This window comes from Amblyomma maculatum, chromosome 1, assembly GCF_055883805.1.
Source record: "Amblyomma maculatum isolate TAMU_Amacu chromosome 1, ASM5588380v1, whole genome shotgun sequence".
Taxonomy (NCBI): Eukaryota; Metazoa; Arthropoda; class Arachnida; order Ixodida; family Ixodidae; genus Amblyomma; species Amblyomma maculatum.
In genome coordinates, this window is record NC_139344.1 from 411793489 (window position 1) to 411817323 (window position 23835).

The 23835-nt window shown below is 49.5% G+C and overlaps 1 protein-coding gene across 1 annotated transcript in view; it reads left to right on the forward strand.

The window, feature by feature from the left end:
• LOC146208944 (uncharacterized) overlaps nt 1-23835 on the forward strand; it is a 94631-nt gene that overhangs the window by 62214 nt on the left and 8582 nt on the right. The window contains exon 3 of the mRNA XM_084596634.1: nt 18988-19052. Within this exon, the coding sequence (XP_084452760.1) occupies nt 18988-19052 (65 nt within the window). The remainder of the gene's footprint in view (nt 1-18987; nt 19053-23835) is intronic.

The following is a 23835-nucleotide window of genomic DNA, read 5'->3' on the forward strand; positions in this document are numbered from 1 at the left end:
CCAGCCCGTACTGGTATATGTTTGCAACGTTATCTAGATTGTTCTGTGCAGCCTTTAAATTGAGCGTTGCCGAGTGTGACGGGCATTCTTTGTTCGACGATCGAGGAGCACGTTTGTTTCTATCGCCGCCGCCGAGTTGCTTAGTTCTTTTGCGGGCGCAAGTCAGCCCAAATAAAGAGTTTCTTTAGTGCAATCATCGACCCTTCATTTGTGTCGTCGACCTCGTCACCACTACGTGACATCTGGTGGAGGTGCTGCCTTTGATCCTTCAAGTGAAGACCCAAGCCGTGTTCCTGTCGCCCTGGAAGACCAGCCTACAGGTCACCGAGCCAGCCGCCGACCTCAAGGCCTACAACCCGAACACGGTCTGCTGCCTGACCCCATTCGATCTCGGAAGGCATCGACGCTGACAATGGCCCAGCCTGTTTTCGTCCAACCCCGTGAGCCCCCCTGCTTCTATGGACTACCGGATGAAGATGCGGGAGATTGGATGGACCTTTTCAACCGTGTGGCAGATTTCAACGGCTGGAACGACGCTGCGAAACTCAGGCAGGTCTACTTTGTTCTTCAAGCACATGCCCGAATTTGGTTTGAAAATCACGAGACTTCTTTCAAGGGTTGGGAGACATTCAAAGCACAGTTTTTGATGGCCTTTACAAGTTCTGTCCGAAAAGAAAGAGCTCAGGCCCTCCTCCAATCAAGAATTCAACTACCAAACGAGTCCTTCCTGGCGTACGTTGAGGAGATGAAGCGCCTCTTTCGCCGCGCCGACCCTAACATGACTGAAGGTGAGAGAGTCAAACTTTTAATGCGAGGCGTCAAAGAATCGCTTTTTGGAAATCTTGTCCGAAATCCGCCAAAAACAGTAGCGGATTTTGAAAGGGAAGCGTCTGCCATCGAGAAGACGTTGTACACCCGGATGCGCCACTACGAGCGGCCACTTCAGCCAGACTACTCAAGCCACTACCCCAGCGCATCTGCAAGTGAAGAGAACCTTCGTGACCTAATCCGGGAGATCGTGCGAGAGGAGCTCCGCCGAATGCAGCCATCATCGCAACAACCCCAGGTGGCGATGCTCGCGGACGTCGTCCGTGAAGAAGTCCAGCAGGCGCTGGGCGTTCCTGAAGCGACGGCTGCGACTGTTCCAGCACAAGAGGCAACAGCGATGAACTACGCTGGTGCATTACGTCGCCCTTCGCCCCGACGTGATGACTTTCCGAGCCCTCGCCGCTACCGGCCTGTTGTTGAAAACCGCCCCTTGGCTCCCGCCCGCCAAGCCTACCAACGACCAACAAGCCCCAGGAAGTGCGACGCATGGAGGACAGCGAACAACCGGCCATTATGCTTCCACTGCGGTGATGCCGGCCACATTCTGCGGCACTGCCCGTACCGACGAATCGGTCTCCGCGGATTTGCAGTCGACGCTCCACGACCACGCCCAGGTGAACGACCGCAAGAAATCGACAACTATCTGCGTAGCGGTGAGATTGCGCCACCAAGCCGTCGATTCAGGTCTCCATCGCCGTACAGGGCCTGCTTTGCGTCGCCAGGACGTAACTAAGATGGTAGTGTGCGCGGAAGGTCCCCAAGCCCCCGTAGGGGAAACTAAAGGCAGCAACCTTTGGAGGTGAGGTTGCTCAACGGCGAAAAGACGAAGATCCTCCGCCGTCGACGACCACTAACGACGACGCAGCCGTTTCACCGCCGCTCCACACGACGTCATCGACGGCAACACGACCAAAGTGCAAGCAGACACCGCCGCCCAGCGAAGTAACAGCGGTATGCCCTGGCCATGACCTGAAGAAACGACGGAGCCGAGATCGGACACTAAGGCCCACGTGCAATGCAAGGACGCGAACAAGTGACCTTGAAGATGATGTCGACGGTCGCAGAGTCACTGCCCTAGTAGACACCGGAGCTGACTATTCAGTCATTAGTGGACCGTTAGCCTCTCAGCTAAGAAAAGTTACCACCGCTTGGGATGGCCCGCTGATTCGCACAGCAGGTGGCAACCTGATTACTCCATCGGGCCGATGCACTGCACGAATAACCGTAAATGGGCGTACTTACCCCACCAGCTTTGTGGTCTTGCAGCAGTGCTCCCGCGACGTGATTTTAGGCATGGACTTCCTAAATGAACATAGGGCTATCATCGACCTGCGATCCAAGCTCATCAAGCTCTCTGCAGACAAAGCCATTCCTGCTACGACGACGTCGATGCAACACATCCCTCTAAACGTCCTCGACGAAGAACTGAACGTCCCGTCCCGATCAAGTATCGCAGTCTGCGTAGCTAGCGCCAACATCGAAACCGCTGAAGGCATCGTCGAGGGAAATATCCAATTGCTCTTAGAACGAGGTGTCGGCATCGCAAGATTCATCACGAAATTCCGGAGAGGTCAAACTCAGGTTCTGGTAACAAACTTCACCGAAGAATACCGGCATCTCAACAAGGGCACGACGATCGCCTTTCTCGACGAATTAGCGGACCTCAAAGATGTATTCTCCCTCCACGACCAAACGCTGGAAGACGCACCGGACCTATTCCGTCAGCCCACATTTGACATCAACCCAGCATTGACCCACAACAGGAAAGACCAGATTCTCAGTCTGCTTCGAAGCTACGGGGAGTGCTTCTCATCGTCATCGAAGGTACGACAAACACCACTGGACAAGCATCGCATAATAACAGACGAACACGCCCGACCTCTGCGCCAAAGCCCTTATCGTGTATCGCCGCGAGAACGCCAGGCAATTCGCGATCAAGTTAAGGAAATGCTGCGTGATGACGTAATCCAGCCATCGAACAGCCACTGGGCGGCACCAGTCGTTTTGGTCAAGAAGAAAGACAGCACACTTCGCTTCTGCGTTGCTTACCGCCGCTTGAATAGCATAACAAAGAAGGATGTCTACCCGCTTCCCCGCATCGACGACACTCTCGACCGGCTCTGCAATGCAAGGTACCTCTCATCGATGGACCTATAGAGCGGATATTGGCAAATTGAGGTCGACGGAAGAGATCGCCAGAAGACCGCATTCATCACACCGGACGGCCTTTATGAATTTAAGGTTATGCCATTTGGCCTCTGCTCCACACCAGCCACGTTTCAACGAGTAATGGACACAGTCCTGGCAGGCTTGAAATGGCAAATTTGTTTGGTATATTTGGACGACGTTGTTGTCTTCTCGTCAAACTTTGAAGACCACCTAAAACGACAAAGACAGTGCTGGAAGCCATCAAGTCATCGGGGCTAACGCTAAAAGCAGAGAAGTGTCACTTCGCCTACGAAGAACTCCAATTCCTAGGTCACATCGTTAGCAAGGACGGTATTCGCCCAGACCCGGAGAAAACAGCTGCAATCGCACAATTCCCACCACCTGCGGACAAGAAAGCTGTGCGCCGATTCCTTGGGCTGTGCGCTTATTATCGACGATTTGTCAGAAACTTTTCGCGGATCGCCGAACCGTTGACGCAGCTTACAGAGGCTGACGTACCTTTTAAATGGGAAGCGCCGCAAGGAGAAGCCTTCGACGAACTTAAGCGCCGCCTGCAATGCCCTCCTGTACTTGGCCACTTTGATGAAAACGCCGAGACCGAAATTCACACCGACGCGAGCAGTGTAGGCCTAGGAGCCATTCTCGGCCAGAAGACTGCCGGACTGGAGAAAGTAATCGCCTACGCTAGCAGGTCACTACCAAAAGCGGAAGCCATTTACTCGACGACCGAGAAGGAGTGCCTTGCAATCATCTGGGCCACTTCTAAGTTTCGTCCATACCTATACGGCCGACCATTCAAGGTGGTAAGCGACCATCACGCGCTCTGCTGGCTGGCTAATTTGAAAGATGCTTCCGGCCGCCTTGCCAGATGGAGCCTACGACTTCAAGAATTTGACATGACTGTAGTCTATAAGTCGGGCACGAAGCATTCCGACGCAGACTGCTTATCCCGCGCTCCCGTCGATTGTCCCCCGAAGGACGATGACGATGACGCCTTTTTGGTACCGGTAAGCGCCAGCAGTTTCGCAGAACAACAGCGATCAGACCCTGAGCTGAAATCGCTAGCCTATTACTTTGAAGGAAAGACCGCTTCCCCTCCTGGTGTGTTCAGGCGACATTTATCATCCTTCACGTTAAGCAATGGCCTCCTCGTGAAGAAGAACTTTGCACCCAACAAGACCGCGCAGCTTCTCGTAGTGCCTAAAACCCTTCGGCAAGAAATTCTGCAGGCGTTGCACGATGAGCCCACAGCAGGCCACCTCGGATTTGCGCGCACGTTGCGTCGAATCCAGGAGAAGTATTACTTGCCGCGGATGCCTGCCGAAGTTTCCCACTACATAAAGACGTGTCGTGAGTGCCAACGACGCAAGACGCCGCCGATCAGACCAGCGGGACTACTAAACCCGATTCCGCCCCCAATCCTACCCTTTCAACAAATTGGGATGGATATCCTCGGCCCCTTTCCATCTTCGTCTATGGGTAACAAGTGGATCGTCGTGGCCACTGACTACCTTACCCGTTACGCCGAAGCAAGAGCACTACCAAATGGTACCGCGGCAGAAGTCGCCAAATTTTTTGTCGAACAAATTCTCTTGCGACACGGCGCCCCAGAAGTGCTCATCACGGACAGGGGAACGGCGTTTACGGCAGAGTTGACACAAGCCATTTTGGAATACAGTCACACAAGCCATCGACGAACAACTGCGTACCATCCCCAGACCAATGGCCTTACGGAGCGCCTGAACAAAACGATCGCGGACATGATCGCTATGTACGTCGACGCTGAACACAAGACCTGGGACGCCATCTTGCCGTACGTGATCTTCGCGTATTACACGGCAGTCCAGGAGGCGACTAGAGCTACCCCGTTTAAGCTTGTGTACGGCAGGGAGCCCACGACGACGCTCGACGCAATGCTGCCGCACGTAACCAACGAGGACAACCTTGACGTCGCCGCCTACCTGCAGCGTGTAGAGGAAGCTCGACGACTCGCACGGCTGCGTATTAAAGACCAACAGCGCACCGACAGCCGACGATACAATTTACGACTACGCCACGCAGAGTACAATACAGGAGACCAAGTGTGGGTTTGGACACCAATTCGCCGTCGCGGATTAAGTGAAAAGTTGTTGCGTCGATACTTTGGACCATACAAAATCCTTCGCCGCGTCGGACCACTGGACTATGAAGTCATTCCCGACGGAACATCAGCATCACAACGGCGACGCGCACGCCCAGAAATTGTACATGTTGTGCGACTGAAGCCATATTACGCGCGTTAAAGAATCTGTGGTGTTTAAACTTTGCAGTGTTTATGTTTAAGTTTCTCTGTTCACATCGAGGCGATGTTTTTTTAAGGGGGGAGTAATGCCGCGAAACCTTCAAAACAGTATTTGTTGTTTTTTAACAGCCGCCGGCATACAGGCTTATCACTCTGATTCTGGACCGCGTATCAGTTTCGTAATATTTGTTTGTTAATGCTCGATGTCGCGAGTCAAACCTTTATCAGTTTTGTCGTAGCGCAAGATGCACCGAGATCTGTCTCGAAGGTTCCGGCCACTTGGGTGTCTTTCCACAATGTTCCAGCCCGTACTGGTAGCTGTTTGCGACGTTATCTAGATTGTTCTGTGCAGCCTTTAAATTGAGCGTGTCCGAGTGTGACGGGCATTCTTTGTTCGACGATCGACGAGCACGTTTGTTTCTATCGCCGCCGCCGAGTTGCTTAGTTCTTTTGCGGGCGCAAGTCAGCCCAAATAAAGAGTTTCTTTAGTGCAATCATCGACCCTTCATTTGTGTCGTCGACCTCGTCACCACTACGTGACAATATTATGCTTAAGCGTTCTATGGTCCTCCTTCTTTTCCGTTTCCTTGCAACCCCCGTCTAGCCTCCCAGAGGTGTAAGAGATGTTTATCCACGTTGGGCATGATGTTGGTGAGAGCGGCCGTTCTAGTCACTTTTTCCCAGTCCGAATTGATACCCGCGACCCAGTCCTTAATGTTCGTGATCTCAATATCTTCGGACTCCTCCCTAGTGTTTCTATAGGCTTTCTAGTGTGTGAGCCTAGCCTGGCTATATTGTTTCCTGATCGGGAGGGCTTCTATCTGGATGCGCAATATGCAGCGGTCATTGCCTAGAGTCTCCCCGTCATTTTTCTATCTCGCCTGCCTTATGCCTTTGATGAACACTAAATACGGGCACGAATCGTGATTGATGCTATTTTGCAATCGCGTTAGCTGGGTATGATCTGCGATTAGGCTGCGTATTCTACGATCAGCTTCTCTGGATAGATCCTTGCTTGTCTGAATTTCTTTTATGCCAGGCATTGAAGTCCCCCTGACTGAGAAGACCCCTCTTGCCTGCTGCTTGTTTTGCCTTGCCCAGGAGGTAGCTGAAGCTAGCTTTCTTTTGGCTGGGCGGGCTTTATACGTTAAGCAGGAAGCTGCTTTCTTGGCTTCTCTTTTGGGTAATGACTTCGATACGAACGTGGTCAATGTCCGTTCCATCGATATCGTGTCTGATTGCGGTGAAAGTTTGGCACCCTGCGTGGCGACCTTGCTATCCGCCTGCTCCTCATATGCTGAGTAGCCCGGAAGAGTGGGTGAGGAGCCGGTTTCCTGTAAGGCGATTATGTCTGGTGGTACTGCGCAATTTGTGATGTGTTGTTTAAGAAAACCCCGCTTTTTGAGGATCCTGCGGCAGTTGTACAGCCATAATTCAAGAATTCAAAGATTTCTAACTTGGCCGAGCTCTTACGGTTCCTCGCCATGCTCGGCTAACTGCCGATGCTCGGCTAACTGCCGATGCTCGGCTAACTGTCGGCTAACTTCCCTCTAGATTTCATACTCGTGAATTTTAAGGCGTTTTATATCTCTAAGCGCCTGTGTTTAGATGTTAGAAATGCGTTTACTAAGATTCGCTAGTGAGTTGTTCATGGCTGCCAGGGCAGTTCCGAATTCTCGTGACCCTATGGTGGCTGGCTAAGTTTCATCTGCTCGCACGTTGGTGTCGGTCTGCCCTGTTCCTCGGGGCCTTGAGCTCTTCTATAAAGTGGTTAAGTTTCTAAGTTCAGTATTTTCCACCCTGAGTGTCTGAATGATTTCTTTTAGTTCTTACACTTCATTCGGTTGCCCATTAGCGTTTGTACTGAATTGTGTTTGCGCGTTCGTGTTTTTTGGAGCAATGGGAGAAGTGGAGAAATGCTGCGCTGCCCGGCTCAACTTAATCTGTTCCTCCTTTTCTTTCTATTGCTGCTACTTCTTTTTTGTTTCTGGGGGCTCCCTGGTCCTTGATTCTGAGCGCGACGCAGATCATGGACCGGATGGCGAAGTAGAATTTGAGCTGAACCAGCGCTTCTGAGCTCGGCCGCGTCCGTCCGTGCCGCCATCAGACTTTGCGTTGCTGTCGATCTCCTCTTTCGTTCTGGTCCGTGGACTGATCGGTTTTTATGCGAAGCATATTAACGTAGGTTTCGGGCCTTCGCGCGACGCCCAGCGGTGGCCACCATTGACCCTGAAGTGGGGTCACGTGACATGACGTCACGTGATGACGTCACACCGGCTGAAGATGGGGCCTCATATCGCGCCGTCGGTCGCCTCCCGGAGGTGGCCACCATTGACCTTGAAGTGAGATCACATGATGTGACGTCACGTGATGACGTCACACCTGCTGCAGATGGGGCCTCATATCGCGCCGTCGGACGTCGCCCGGCGGAGGCCTCCACGCTTCGGTTCGCGCCGTCACGCGCGACGCGGCGGCGGCGCCACCATCGCTGCATCACGTGATATGTGACGTCACGCCAGGGATGAAGCGGCGCACTCCCACCGTCGCGTCAGTTTTTGTGCCCGCAACCGCGCCAGCCTCTTTGCGCCGGGCGTGTATGCGGTCAAGATGCCTCCAAACGCTAAGGACGTTAGTAATAGGAATGCAAAACGAAGGCTGCAGTGTGATACGGAAACGACGAATAACCTAAAACCACGTCTCCGTTACCTAGCCCCATCCACACTGAGGCAGCTGCTTAACATGCTTCGCATCTACTGGGCTTAACCTTGATAAGCCTCCAATTTCTTAGGCGTTGTTTGCACTCCTTTACCCCGGTGGAATGTGCTTCCTTGCACAGCGCACACCTGGGCTCACACAAATGGCCGTCCTCGATGATTGGCTTTCCGATTTAAGAATACAACGGCGTCAGATGTCGGGCATATACGTCCGCCCTATGCCCAGGCATGAAGCATGTATAGCAAACTTGCCGCGATGATCGGTAGAGGAAGCAGCGCGCCTCGCCGCCGTAGTAATAAACGTAACTGGGGACGATCTCGCTTTCGAATGTTATGACGGTGCTTTGAGATTTTCTAAGCATTCGCTCATAAAGAATTTTCACTCCTTGGGTACGTACGCTAAACTGGGGTAGCAATTCGGTAGGCGTTGTCCCGACGTCCACTCCGTGGATCACTCCTTTGCATGAATTGTCCGGCGCGGCAACATAAGCAGTCACAGCATAGTCTTTTGCACCGAAGCGTATACTCGGAATGCTCAGTAGAAAGCTGGCAGTCTCCTTGCTTGTCGGGCTGATTATGGTATTGTTAGATTCGTTGTGCAGCCTTTGTTGCAGATGTCTGGGTTTCCATATGCTTCGTTATAACCCGAGCCATCTGATGCGTGCTCAGCTGGCTGATGTTGAGTCCATTCTTCGGTCTAATAATGACTCTTAAATAGGCCTACGGCAGTGGAGGTAGCTTTTCTCTACGAATAGGCTTCTCATTTTGTTTGGGCTGGATCGGTGGTGACTTGTCCGCCGCTTCGGTCGCGGTCTCCGGAACGGCAGCTAGCCTCGAGTTGTATTTTGCAATGAACCATCCTCCAGTGTCGAGTGTCTTCTCTGAGTGGTTGGTGGCGTTCTCTTCGCGTGTTGCATTGTCTTGAGTCGGTGTAGCGGCTCCGGTCGACGCCGCCGCGTTGTCAGCAGCCATCCTTGGCGGCTCCCGCGTGAGCTTGAGCAGCGTTTCGCCGCTAGGCTTAGCGCGGAGTTCTTCGCTTCGGATCTGCGAACGGCTAGAAGATGGTGAAATCTGGACTAACGGATGCAAATCTGTTATCAGAGGATTAAGGTGGATTAGTGGAAGTCATTGGAGTATCCCACTTTCTGTAGCGTTGAGGTTTTCCGGTTAAAACCTGGCGTCGAAGCAGGAGCTCATGCGTAGCGCGTCCGCTCCATCTGGCCCCCTAGCGGAGAGTCTCAACTACGACGAAGTGGTTGCTGGCGCGTAGAGAGCGCTCGGGCTGGACCTTGTTTGAAGACTTGCGAAACGCTTCGTGGGTCTACCAGACCGTTGCTCTATTTCCGCGTAGCGCCTACTCGCACATTGAGGCTCTTCGGGTAGTGACACTGGTGGAGGTCTGGGGTCGTGACAATATAAATCCCCGCTATAACAGACCCTTATGTACGTTATTGTGTGGCATAGGGATAACGTGAATGCATGGGTTTTCGCAGTCGCATTGTGATATCACCTTCCTATGTGAAAGGAGAAGCCCGAGCTGGCAGCTCCTGCCAAACGTAATGTCATGAAGTTGTACGTCCAGCTAGTGCTCCGCTAGTCAGCTGCCCGCTACCGCCTTCCACACTTCTTTCTTGGCTCTTCGGACAGGCACCGGTCAGGCACGGCAAAATAGCGAGACTGTTCAATGTGGCTCTCGTTACAAAAGCTGCGGATTAAAAAGTGGGTTTTTAAGCGGTTATCACTGCAACGCTCACGGCTTTTGCTCTATCACTAGTTCCAAGGAATGTTTAAACTCTCACAATTTCTGATGCTCCTGGCCATGGCGGTCGAATTTCAATGGAGGCAAAACCAAAGGCGCCCGAATGCTGTGCGATGTCAGTGCACGTTAGAAAACCCCAGATGGTCACAATTCCGGAGTCCTTCTCTACCGGTCTTTGATAGTCTGAGCGACACTGGGACGTGAAAGAGGCCATGACACCAATGGCCATCGGCGTAGCCGTAAACGACAACTGATGCCGCGTCATATGCTACATGTCCCGTGCATAAGCAGCGTCAAATGCGGCTATTAAACAGCAAGCATGTATGTTGATAACCGCGGTTAGCACAAACTGCTTTTCAATCTCTGTTAGTACCTTTAACCTTGGCAATAGCGTGGCCCCTGTGGGCAGGGTTCAGGAGCATATGGGCACCCAGTACAAAGTCCGCATGATCTGGTTCGCTTGAGCAACGTGCACGCTGTATACATTGAAAGACGTCTCAAAAGCAACACATAAACTGCGCATAGAGTGCCGTCAGACGGCGATTTTGTGCACTTTTCGAGTACCACCCGACAGGGCAGTAGCGTAGTGCACAAGGTGCAGTGTTTTGTTGCAATAAAATCCTTCAAAGAGGACTCGCTAAACTTTGTGTTGCCGTGCTTGCCTCATTCAATCAGAAGAAGTCGGATGTTCGCATCGTCTATGTCGGCTGCTAATCAAAGCAGACCGCATGCAGATTCGGCGAAGGAACGTAGGCGGGCAGAGTTGTTTTGCAGAAGGTTTGAAGAACTTTATAAACAAATTTATCTCTAGTAACAAATTATGTTTAGCTTGGCCAAAACTGCGCTTTATTTCAAGAGTTTTGTTGCAAAAAGTTATTTCGAGCCCGCAAGGCAACGAGGTGGCGCTACCGGTGTCATCGCTGTGGCATGTGGCAGCGGTTTCTTTTGCTTCCTTACCGCCACAGACGATGCAAACATCCGACTTCTTCTGATCGATTGAGGCAAGTACACCAAACAAGTTTTGTATAAAAGATACTGGCTACTAAACTCCATTTATATGCAGAATATCAGCTACAAAAACTCAGCGGTTTAGTTGGTATAAACTTGGGACGGCACGCACGTAATTGCACGAAAAGCGAATTCGTCTGCTTCAACCGCGGCTCTTAACCGAGCCGCTTGTAACGTAGTTGCGTTCTTCGAGTGGTCAGTAGGCTTGCGGTTGGTTTCTTGTGATGAAGCTCGTCTGTAGGACAAGAAATTCATGAATGTCGCACATACTTATGCGTGGGCACAGGCCGACGCTTACCATGCAGTTGTGCAGTGGCGCATATCGACTGCACACGGGTTGGTACCAAAGTTTTGTTTCGTACAGGTCTCTGTCCGCATCGCGCCCACTTTGCAGATAATCGAACTTTCACTCATGATACCGATTGAGTTTTCATAACAACGGTGCTGGCATGAGGCAGAGTGACAGAGCAAACGGACGCGCACGAACAGCTAACCTAACCGCCGCCCCGTACTAGTACTAGTCAAAACAGGACGCAAAGATGGCGTCGGCTGCATACTGACGTCAGCTGTGACGTCATGTGAATACCCCCTATAGTCTAGGCGTAGCAACAACGAGACCACGATTTGTTTAGCCGAACTCGTCATTCCGGTTCTCAACGTGCAGACTGGTTGTTGGTGGGTTAAAGCGGCAACATTCTCATTGCATGAAGTACCGCCCCTCTTGCTTACGGCAATGCGTGTTATAAACCAGCATCACAGTTGGGGTGACCTGTGACTTGGGAGTTGGTACGGCGAGTGGGGGTAGGCGGAGCTCTTGGTAACGTTTGATTCGACACCTCAGAGGCTGTCCTGGAATAGTAGTTCTTTTGCTCTGTGTAGGCTCCATGCAGTTATTGCAGCTCTGACAAGGTAAGCAAACTGTGCACTTAGTTGGGGGAGGGGAAGGCAGCACCGCAAGAATGTCCTAAATTTGAGCGAATTCTTCGCGGCTACGTTTCCTAAAAATATGATGATGGCTGGTTATAAGCGCCCCGTCCTCCCACCTACCAGTATGGCTGAGCCAACAATTTCGAAGTTGCTTATAAGCTGGTGTGACGAGTTCCTGCTTTGAGTCCATGCATAACTCCACTGCAGGAGCTTGTACGCCTGGTCACGTATCCTGTGATCATGTGCGTCGACTTTTCGAGGATAAATAGCATGACAGTTTTCGCCGCTGGTGAAGGAAGCCGGTTTGAGCACGATAATTGTATTACATCCTATGATGCATATGATACATTGGTGCGTTACTCAGTCCGCAGCAGTGGTCGTCTCAGGCTTGCGTGTTCCTTGATATAGGTTACAGTTCCTATTTTCTAGCACTGAGGAGGCATCACCTTTGTCCATAGCGAGATCCTAATTGTCTTCCGTACGGGCGAAAGGTCAATTTTGGTTGTTTCGGAGACTCCTTATGGGTTTCCGAACTAATTGTTTGTTGAGTAGGTCTTCAAATGTGACCGCTTGATGTCTTATTGGCGCCTACAGCAACAGCGGAAGTGATCATGCAATTTACAGAAGTAAGCAGCCAGAACAGGGTCAAAACAAAATTAAACTATCTCTAGCCAGTCTTGATATCATGGTGGCCATGTGGAGCGGCGGAAATAACGAACACGATGCCGACACTCGTGCTGCTGCTTTTGGCTGACAGCTCTTCGAAAGTGTGAACGAACATCAGTCGTGATATTTACCGGTCATTCCGCACTGGTGTTTCTGGACTACGTGTTCAGTACGCTTACGAATGTGAGCGTTGGATAGGACTACAGGGAGAGCGAAAGTGATCACACACTTTGCAGTAGTAAGCGGCCAGAACAGGGTCAAAACAAATTAAACCTGTGACTAATAACCTGGGCTCATACACCAATTGTAGAAGACGTCTTGCCATCTCCGTTCGGGCTCCTCCTGCCCTTGAAGAAATACGTTTTATCAAATGCAACAGAGTTGCAGTTACGTTTTTCATCTATGAAGCCATTGTGTTCCTTTGCAAGATTTATGAATATCTAGGCCAAGAATTCTCAACTCGTCCACCTCTTGTAGTGCCTGATTTCCTATCTTTCGCGTTACTCTTTTCGTTTCCAAGTCTTTTCTTCCATTTTTGTTTGCAACGTGAATGTAGCTCTACTTCTGGGGTGACAGCTCCAGACGTGCATTGCGGACGAACTCATCTAGTGTTTTTAGGGCCCCTTGCAGAAAAAGATCTTGTGTTTCAAGGGATTTATACGTAGACCAAATTTTGACATCTTCTGCGTAAATAATGAATTGCACCTCTGGTATTTCAGCCAATTTTCATGTCAAGAGGATGAGTGCCATAACTAATAACAAAGGTGCTAAGACTGACCCTTGCCTCTATTTGAAGTGCAATTGTCGATTTGGTGTCCATTTATCCGGAGAGAAAACGCCCTGTGCTTAAACACGTTATGCACAGCTTTTGTGACCTGTAGTGGAATTCCCATACTTTCCATGTTGCTGAATATCTTGGCATGTAAATGTTATTGCACGCCTTTGCCACATCGGTAGCCACCACGGTGCATACAAGGTGGCTATGGGGCGACACATGTACGACCTCTTCGGCTAGTATAGCCAATCCAAATTCTGTGCCAATTCTTGTTCGCAATCCCATTTTGTCGAGCGCGGTATTTTTTGTGATTTTCCAACCACCATGACAGACGGGTTAAGGAACTCCCGGTAACTCCGGCACAGTAGACGGGCGTTTTACCACTGCACCACCCCGGCGGGGCACCCGGGTTCGAACCCGATCTCGGCGGCTGCGTTTCGATGGAGGCGAAACGAAGAGGCGTCGTGTGCTGTGCGATGTCAGAGCACGTAAAAGATCCCCAGGTGGTCGAAATTACTCGGTAGCCTTCCACTACAGCTCCTCTTTCACTCTTTCCACTTTCACTCCCACCTTTCTCCCTTCCATTACGGCGCGGTTGAGGTGTCCACAGAAAGCAAGTGAGGCAGTTACTAAGCCTTTCCCTTCCTATAAATGAATTACTCTTTCTCAAGCTGTTATTTAAAGGAATTAAAACCGCTGGGTTCCCGCCGGAATCAGGAACCGACCTAATACCTCTGGAATGCGAGTCGGATGCTTCGGAGGCAATTAAGGTGGTGAGCACTCTGCGACTGGAGTATTTGAATAAGACATAAAGCCTTACAGCGCATCCTAACGCGATTTCCGAGTGTATGCATGCCATGCACACTTAACATTTCAATTATACCTAGGCCGAAGGGTTTTACCGCTGTGGTCGCAAACGGCAGTGTATGCACAAAAAAGCGTAATGCATGCCGTCTGCAAACAAGTTGGCTTCGTTTTAGCCTGTAATACACTCCTAAGTTTTCCATTCTGACCACGCGCGCGCTTTTTATCGGCATTTGAATTACTAGTTTTCAGCCGAGTCCTTCAACTGTCCTAACCAGAAAGTCTTGACACTCCATCGTAACTCCAAAGACTCGAAAGATACTCCAAAGAGGCGGGGCGGCCCTGCTTCGAAACCCAAGACGTCTACACGTTTTAGTGGGTTTAGTCCAAGCTTCTTAGGCACGAGAACAGTGGTTTAATCCATCCCCCGCCTGGATGGCGCAGTGGTTCTGTGTCAGCACAGGCATCCGCTGCAGCTGTAGTAGTACCAGCTCAGAAAACGACTCTGCATTTCCTTTTGGGACATACCTCTACATCAACGGCTGCCGAACTCTTAGCCATTCGAGAATCTATTCGCTACATATGTGGGGAACCACCTCAAAAATGGTGTATATTCACGAACTCGAAGACTGCAGTACAAATTTTGGAAAACGTCTTACACCACACTGCCTACCAGTCCCTGGCACTAAACATTATGAAGCTCATCACATCTGCCCAGCTGCAATGCCACATGATAATGTTTCAATGGATTCCTGCCCACTGCGACCTCCATGGGAATGAGCAGGCCGATGTTGAAGCGAAAGGCGCACTCATCAATGGCTTCCAAACAGCTGTGCCTTTTTCAAGAGCGGATACGGCGTGTCTTCTAAAGAGTTGTATGAATATTGCTACGGCAGCTTACTTAGCTCAACCAGACGCCCAACATATCCGTCTAAGAAGGCTTGATCGAACATTTAAATTTAATGTTCGGCGTGATATTCCGCGTCATCAGGCATGCTTGATACACAGACTTCATTTAAACGTGGCTTTCACGCGCAAGTACTTACATTTAATTGGACAGATGGACTCACCGGAATGTTCAACTTGTGGCATCGCAGAGACTGTGGACCATGTATTATTGGTGTGCCCAGCGTATGCGAACGAAAGAAATGTGCTAGCTGCTTCCTTGAAGCGTTTGGACAAGAGGCCTCTGTCGGAGGAACTGCTGCTGGGCGCTTGGCAGGACAAGGGCAAGGGCATCCATGCAGTGCGTGCTCTTTGCCGTTATTTGAGCGCCAGCGGACTTGATTCACGTTTGTAAAGCAAGCTGCTGTGTCTGTATATATATATATTTCATACGCCTTCTCCCCCATCGTCAACCATCATGACCTTCTTTCTTCTCTCCTTCCCCTTCACCAGTGCAGAGCAGCAGGCCAGATCTGAATTATTCGGGCCAACCTCTCTGCCTCTTCCTTTCAATAAATCCATCTATCTATCTACGACGCTCAACTACTGTTACCAAGGTCGCAGGATCAAATCCCGCGGCCTCGGCTGCCGCTTTTCGATGGAGGCGTAAAGCAAGGCGCCCTTGTGCTGTGCAATGTCAGTGCACGTTAAAGAACCCCAGATGGTCGAAATTTCCGGAGTTCTCCCCTATGGCGTCTCTCATAGCCTGAGTCGCTTTGGGACGTTAAACCCCACAAAACCAAAACCAGACCATTCGCGAACAAAAATAATAGGTGACAACGTATTAATGTGCATGTCTTGCAATTTATTCTAACCAGCGTCTTCATTACAAAAATAAACCAAAATCATACGAGCTCAACCTAATCCAATTCGTATGCCAACGCATTTATTTTAAGCGCCAGCTTCTTTAGTCTAGGGCCAAAGTATTTCATATACGTAGTGATAATGAACATGGTATATATTTCAGAGCACGAATGGTGGAAATAAATCGAGATCGATATCTTTTGAAAGTATGCGCTGCCTGAGCGACATGATCGCATGCATTGTTGTACGTTTTTCAAATTATTTACAGTCTCCTGTATTAAAAAGCAGCCGTGGAAAATGCAAAAATTTCGCATTAGGCAGCACATTTGCAGCTTGCAGCTTACTGTGAAAATAAACAACGATCCTGTGTTGCGGTTATCTGCTTAAGCACTGCTGCTACTGCTTCAGTTTGACGCTTCTAATTTCTATGATGATGCCAATTACGGCACTTCTAGAATAGATAGTTGCTTTAACCTAACCTATCATAACTCGACATCCCTAGCAAACGCAAGACGTTTAAAGTTGCAGTTGTGTGATGCGCTCGTGAAAGAGCGACAAGACTCAAATAGCCAGAAAAAAACTTTCGTCGCTTTAACGCTTCAATAGCGTGTACATAGTAGACTGAGGCGGAGCTACGCCGGTGCAGTCATATGCAGTATTTAATCTTAGCGGCAGCGGTTAATTTACTTTGGCTAAAATTTTAGCTGTAAAGAATACATTCTGTAGCCAGTCATTGTAGCCATTCTGTAGACAGCCAGCCATTTGAATGCGATGAAATGACGTAGAGAAATTAGTGTAGCTAAGAGCGCCACTTCACAGATTCTATATATATTCTCGAAGAGCTGCAACTATGAATGAAAGTCATAGCGGTCGAAGGCAGCGAAATGCAGTCGTTGTAATTGCTGCATAGAATGTCGAGCAGCGTCGAGCAACAAACAGCGCCAGTGCTCTCTTTTTGCCTTTCCTAGGAAGTGGCTAGCACTGGATCTCTCCACTCGTGGAGAAATGTATTCAATTTCAGTTTTGAAAAACGTCCTCAAGTGGGTCATAAACGACCCGTAAAAAAGCAGCTGCTTGAGAGAGAGTATATCACTGAGGAGGGTTGGCTGTTCTGCACGACTGTGAGCAGGACCATTTTTGAAAAAAAAAAACAATGTCTGTGGCTAAGCTAGGCTAAGCCCATTTGTTTAAGCGAAAGCTTCGCTATGCCTGGTCATGGCGTGTTGGTAGGCTGCAAGCATGATTGACAGCGTCAGCCGGGTACTCAGACGCAGCCTGTCGTCTGCCAGACCATTCAGACGGCGCAGCCGGCACCCGACGACTCGCTTCATCGATAGCAGGAACTTGCAAGGCGACTGAGTGCATGGATGGAGTGGATGGATGAGTGCATATTGCCTTATGAATCCTAGAAATCAACAGATTCAGCCCGGAGACTTTGATAAACAGCCAGAGCAGTGGTTCTGAGACAAGTACACTCTGGCTGCCTGGAAACGTGACGCAAACTCCTTTCACTGTTTCGACGAATGACCAAACACCTGGTTCCGCGTAAATGAGAGGCGTGCGAGCGCCGCCGTTCCGCGCACAGTAGCTGCGGTGGCGAACTGCGCGGTAGGTCACGTAGGTTCCGCACACACATCCAGTTGGAAGTCAAATTTTCCGCGCCGATGACCTCGGTTCGACAAGATTAGTAAAGATTTCGCTTTAAAACCGCTTCAGCACCAAGTTCCTGACTTTTCACAGAGCCAGACGTTTCGGCCCAAATTTCATTGAAAACGACCCATTCAACCTTGTCAACTCTGAGACGTGCCAGGCGCAGCCGTCGTCTCCATCCGGCTGCGCCTTAACGGCGGGGATGATGTTCTTTGAGCATCACATGTTGCAGTTCGTCCCATAGATGTAACACCTGCACAGGAGTGCTCCTTCGGACAGCACACATTGCGCGTTTGCTTTGCGGCTGCTTTTCTCATAAACTGCCTTGCCGTCTACCAGCCTTTCAGGGCAGTCGTGTGCGTTCAGTAGGCGATCAATGCTACTTTCGCGAATTGCCAATTACAGCAATTCTTCCAATGCCTGTTTTACCTGTTTCTGTGCGTATGCAGGGTTCTTGTCGCGAGTATTTTTGATGGCTGATACAACCTCATGACCAACATTCTTGAACGCCTTTCTATCGGTCGCTGCAATTGACCTGACTCTCTATTTCGATACTTAGCGTGTTTGCTATTTTGGCACAAATCCTCCATGCCTAGACACATTTCGTATTTAGTCTCCTCCCCCTCCCCTCGGTGTTAGATGACTGGTATTTTAATGGCACATTTTGAGGCTTGGACGGCGGTCCCCGTTTTCGGTATTCAATTATGATGCCTAAAGAACTGCCCGAAGCCTTCAATGGAGCAAACACAAGTGGGATAATAGATATTACATGAAAAAAGAAGAAAAAGACAAGCAGTAACAACTGTTCCTCATTTACAAGCAAGCACCATAACTCTGCTACTCTACATATGCAGACGAACATCCGGAAATGTGCAACGGTGGTGGTAAACGTGCTATTCGCTTTTTTTGTCGTCTGGCACGAGCATTTCTAAGATTTATGTAGCATTACGTTGAAAACATTAAGAGATGACATGTTATATGCAGAGACAAGTAGTTGCATTTGCATAAAAGACAGTTTATTTCACTGATATCTGATAATGAGTACGGAACCCTCTGCTATCCTCAATTCGCTAAGTTTTTTCCTTCGTTTCATTTATTTTGAAATGATGATAATGTTCATTTTCAGCATGTTGGTTGAATTGGTTGACACCAAGATCAAAAGCAGCTGGCTATTGAAATAACTGCATTGATAAAAGGAATAGTTTCATTTGCGCTCGCACTATTCGAGTTTGCCTTCTTAAACCCCTTAGAGCTTAGGTGAAGTGTTTTGCACTTCAATTGCCTAGCGTGCATATTGATCAGTAGCCTCCGAAAAGTTTTATTGGTACTTGGAACAAAATCAATAGAGTGTCAGACATGGTGTCAGTTTATTAGGCGCTTGTACTAGCCTGATAACACCCACCTTTCTTTCTTTGTTGCCACTTTCTGTCTTGCGACTGTGCTGCTGAAGATGCTCTGGTTATGAAAATCATAGCCTTGCTGTAGAAGGCTTTCAGGCGCGAAGCAGCGAACGGTAGAAACGTTTTGTGCCTGGGCGCTCGTAGAAGTATTGAATTGTGTTCTTGTTTCGTTTAAAAGGTTAACGTTGTGTGCAGGGTGCTATAAGCGTGTTTTTTAATAGCCCTAGAAGCTCACGATAATTTGTCTTTTTACTTAGGAAACCCGTACGCTACGACATCAGTACAGGAAACGAGCCCAATCAAGTCCACTTCACCCAAAAAGGTATGAAAAACTTCTAGAGGGCACTTTGGACTACTAAAGTGCGAGATGCGAAAGCCTTTATAGCGCGGTGGATCGTAGCCCTTCACTACGACACCTCTATATCCCTCTCTTCTTACACTCCCACCTTCCTCCCTTCCTTTACGGCGTGGTACATGTGTCCGCGGAGAATTGTGACAGATAGTGCGCCTTTTCTATCTTGTAAATCAACTTCAAACACCGCTGATGCCGGCTGTACTAACGCCGCCTAGACATCTGGGTCTGCTTTTGTTTGCTGTGTGTTACGGCATTCGAGGAGGAGGCAAATAAAAGGTGCCGCACGGACGCCTGTATCGAACGCTCGGCAGGGTCAGCTTCGTATATGCGTGAATGAATGAAAACTTTGATTTCCACCGAAAAGAAGCCCTTCATCTCTCTCCCCCAACACGCAGGCCTGGGGGCGGGTCAGGAAGGCCCCACATGAGGTCTGGTGAGGTTACAAAAACTCACTGCTCAGGTTCCTGATAGACCCAACTAAGTCCAAAACGTTCGCCAATATAGAACAGGTCAAGGCGAGGTATAACTTTAAGGGTACGGACAAACAGCTCATTGACAAGCTCAAGTCCATGTACGTAGCTCCCCCCGCCACAGCGCATTACAGAGATTACAACGGACCGGCTAACAGCGAGCTTGACGCGTCCATAACAGTGGCAGAAGTCAGAGCGGAGCTGCACGGTCTAAAAAGACGCTCGGCCCCCGGGCCGGACCTCGTTAATAACAAGATGCTCGCAAATCTGGGCGACGAATCGATCAATGCCCTAACCAAATATTTAAATCAGGTGTGGGAGAGTGGTCAAGTACCCCAAGAGTGGAAGAGGGCTAAGATCACCCTAATCCACAAGCAGGGAAAACCACCGGGCTTGGAGAATCTCCGCCCAATATCACTAACATCCTGCGTAGGCAAACTACTTGAGAAAGTTATTCAGAGGAGGCTAACCAAATACACCGAAGAGAATGATGCGTGGCTGGCTGAATTGGTCGGATTCAGGCCCGGCCTTTGTACGCAAGATACCATGCTCAGACTACATAACGATGTTGTCAGAGACTTCAGGAAAAAAATACGAAAGCTATTCTAGGCTTAGACCTTAAGAAAGCTTTTGATAACGTCAGTCACGACGCCATTCTCGACGGGCTCGTTGAGCTTAGAGTAGGCGAAAGAACCTACAACTACATTAGACAATTCCTGCGAGACAGGACGGCGATCATCAGCTTTCAGGGCTTATGTTCGGAGGAGTTCCCGCTAGGTAACAGAGGCACTCCGCAGGGGGCTGTGCTCTCACCTTTCCTTTTTAACATCGTAATGAGGAAGCTCCCCAGTAAGCTTGGCCATCTCGATGACTTAAAACTAAGCATCTACGCGGACGATGTGACCGTCTGGATGTGCGAAGGGAACGACTCGTACATCACATCCAGGCTCCAAGAGGCAGCAAATATAATCAGCTATCACGCAGAGGACGTAGGTCTATGCTGTTCGCCAGAAAAATCGGAGCTCCTGGTAATGACCAACAGTAGTGGGAAGATAACTCCAGATATCAAAATTAAAGTCAACGGAAACGAAGTCCGGAAAGTAGATGAAATTAGAATATTAGGTATGATTATCAACCGCAGGGGTAGTAACAAAAGCCTGATTAAGAAATTAAAAGATCAGGCGGAGCTCGTAGTCAGACTATTTAAGAAGACGTCCAAAAGAAGGAGTAGTCTCACGGAGGCTAGTAGACTCAGACTCGTACAAGCTTTTGTCACGAGCAGAATGTGCTACGCGACTCCATTCCTAAATATCAACAAGACCGAAGAACACAAATTAAACACCATTATTAGGAGATGCACGAAGTGCGCTCTAGGACTCCCCATAACTACTTCTAACGACATTCTAGAGAAAATGGGGTTGCATAATGAGTGGAAAGAGCTGGCTGCGGCGGTCAGGCTGTCCCAGAGAGAGCGACTCGCAGGAACGGCGGCGGGTAGGCAAATCCTCGATTGGGTAAACCTACTAGCGTCCGGGGAAGGCGAAAGTGTCAGAGAAAGCATAGATCGAGAAATCAGAAAGCATCTATACGTCTCGCCCATACCGAAGAACATGCACCCCGTACACGACGAGGGGAGGAGGAAAAGCAGAGCTAAGTACCTCGCTAACAAATTGGACAAACCCCCGCCGGGATCGGTCGCCTACACCGATGCAGCGATCGGGAAAGAAGGCGACGTAACCTCGGTCGCCCTATTGGACACTGGGATCGCCATAGGAATAGAAAGAAATCGAGATCTACCGCCGGTAGAGGCGGAGGAGATTACAATAGCCATTGCCATTGCACGACCAGGCGTGAAACACGTCATCAGCGATAGCAAAGCGGCGGTTAGAAATTTTAGCAAGGGTAGAGTCAGCAATCGTGCTGCAAAACTTCTGAACGAGTCGTCTCTCGCCGAAAGCGTGACCATAATCTGGACCCCAGCACACGCCGGTCTCGCCGGCAACGAGGCTGCCCACATGCTCGCCCGCTCCTCGCTACCTCGGGGTGCTGCGGACGCCTCCACAACATCTAAAACCAAATAATGTATAGGTACCTTTAGGGATGTAACCGACAACTTGAAGAAAGACCGGAGGATATATCCGCCACCGGTTAGATCCTTGAGTAAAAAGGAATCGTACGACTGGAGAAGACTCCAAGCTCGAAATTTTTTTTCGCCCCTGTGCAGGAGTTGGACGGGTGCCAGAGGGCGGAAGAGGGACGGTGCAGAAACCGAAATTTGTAAATTTTGCGGCCACGTGGCAACATTAGATCATATAATATGGAGATGCGTTCGTGCCCCAGGGCGCAACGCGATTAAAACTAGCGATGAATGGGAGACCACGCTAAGAAGCTCCGACGAAAAAACACAGCGATTCGCCGTCCGCCTGGCGGCCGAGGCTGAAGACCTCTTCTCCTAGACGAGGCCGGGTGTCCTCTGGCAGCGGTGTGACAGACTGCCTCCCCGGACGCCTGCGTGCGGACACGTAGGTGGCTGCTGCACCATATTCGGCGGAAATAAATGTTCTTCCCCCTCCTCCTCTTCACGGCCTCAGCCGCCAGGCGGGTCGCGTGCCGCTGAACGGTGGGATCTCCGCTCCGCAGCCAAACCTCCCATGCTTCTCTACTGTCAATGTAAATGCCGACGCCTGGGGAGTCGGCGCATTCCCATATTATATGATCTAGTGTCCCTTTTTGGTTGCAAATTTTACATTTTGAATCTTCTTCCTCCTCGGTCTGTCTTAAGAAAACCCAGACCGGGCATATGAAGTTGCCGGCTTGTAATCGCTTCCAGATGCGAGGTTCATTGTTAGTGAGAGACCGAACTGGAGGGGGGGGGTGGAGGGGGGGGGTTGTCGGTAGTTCTTTCGATCTAGTTTGTAAGATTCAGGGATCTCATTGTATGTGGTGGAGCAATCTTTGATTCTCTTGTATTCGAGCTTTTCTACCACTTCCCGGTGGTATAGATCTCGAGACAGCAGGTGCGCAGCTTCGTTGCCAGGGGCAGACCCGTGTGCTATCCACATAATGGATATGGTTCTAGTATAATGGGATTTGTGAGAAGAATCTTTTTGGCCTCCTCTGAGATCTGTCCTTTTGCAAAATTCCATACAGCCTTGTTGCTGTCGCTGATTATAGTTTTGGCCTGTGTGCCGGTGCATGCGAGCGCTAATGCAATCTCTTCGGCTGTGCTAATGTCACGGGTGCGTGCTGAGGCCGCCATTTTAGGTGCATCTTCTCCATTTACTACTGCCAAAACGGCTATGCGTCTGCATAATCAACTTCCTCGACTTCTTTGTGTTCCATTATTTTATCGATGACTTTGGTCTGTGTTCTGTGCGTTCTTTGTTATAGTCTGGGTGCATCTTCCGAGGTAAGGGTGGTACCAATATGTGTTTCTTTATGTTGGGTGGGTTAGACGTTTTGTCTTTGGGCCTAGATCTCATTGCAGTCCGACCCAATCTAGAATGGTTTTGCCTGTCTCCGTCTCACTTAGTCTTTCCAGTTGAGCAATTCCGACTGCTTCAGTGAGCTTTTGCCATGTATTATGAATTCCCGTTTTCTCCAGCTTCTCGGTTAACATGAAGATAGGAAGGCCTAGTGCGCGTTTGGCGCATTTTCGAATTATGACGTCGATTCTTTCACGTTATGTCTTTTTGATATTGAGAAAATGTGTGGCTTAACATATGCGAATGATGACGTAGGCTTGTGTAATTCTGAGTACACTGCGCTCCTTTGCACCGTGTCCTCTAAGCTCTTTCATTTGAATATGTCCGTAACTTGAGCTGCGTAGTTCTCTAACTTTTTGATGGTGTTTGTGTTCTGCTTGCTTGCTTGGAGGACTATTTCTAATGTCTCCTACTTGAGGGATCATGTAATTTTCGTTTTTCTTTATATCTGCTTTATTTTCCTTATTTTTGGGTTTGTAGATGAATAGTTCTGACTTGTTCGGGGAGCAGGATAGACTGCGGTCTGCAACGTACTCAATCACTTTATTTGCGGCAGCCTGGAGGTTGTTCTCTATCTCTGCGTCGCTACCTTTATTTATCCAGAGATTGATGCCATCTGCGTAAATGTTAAACTTTAAATTCGGTATTCGCTTTAGTTCTGGTGGTGGCCCCCTCATAGCAATATTAAATAGAAAGGGAGACAAGACAGAGCCTTCTGGCGTTTGCTTGTTATCCAAGGTGACTGTGGGTGATTTGACGCTTTGAAAGTTTATGGTGACTTCTTTGTTTGTGAGG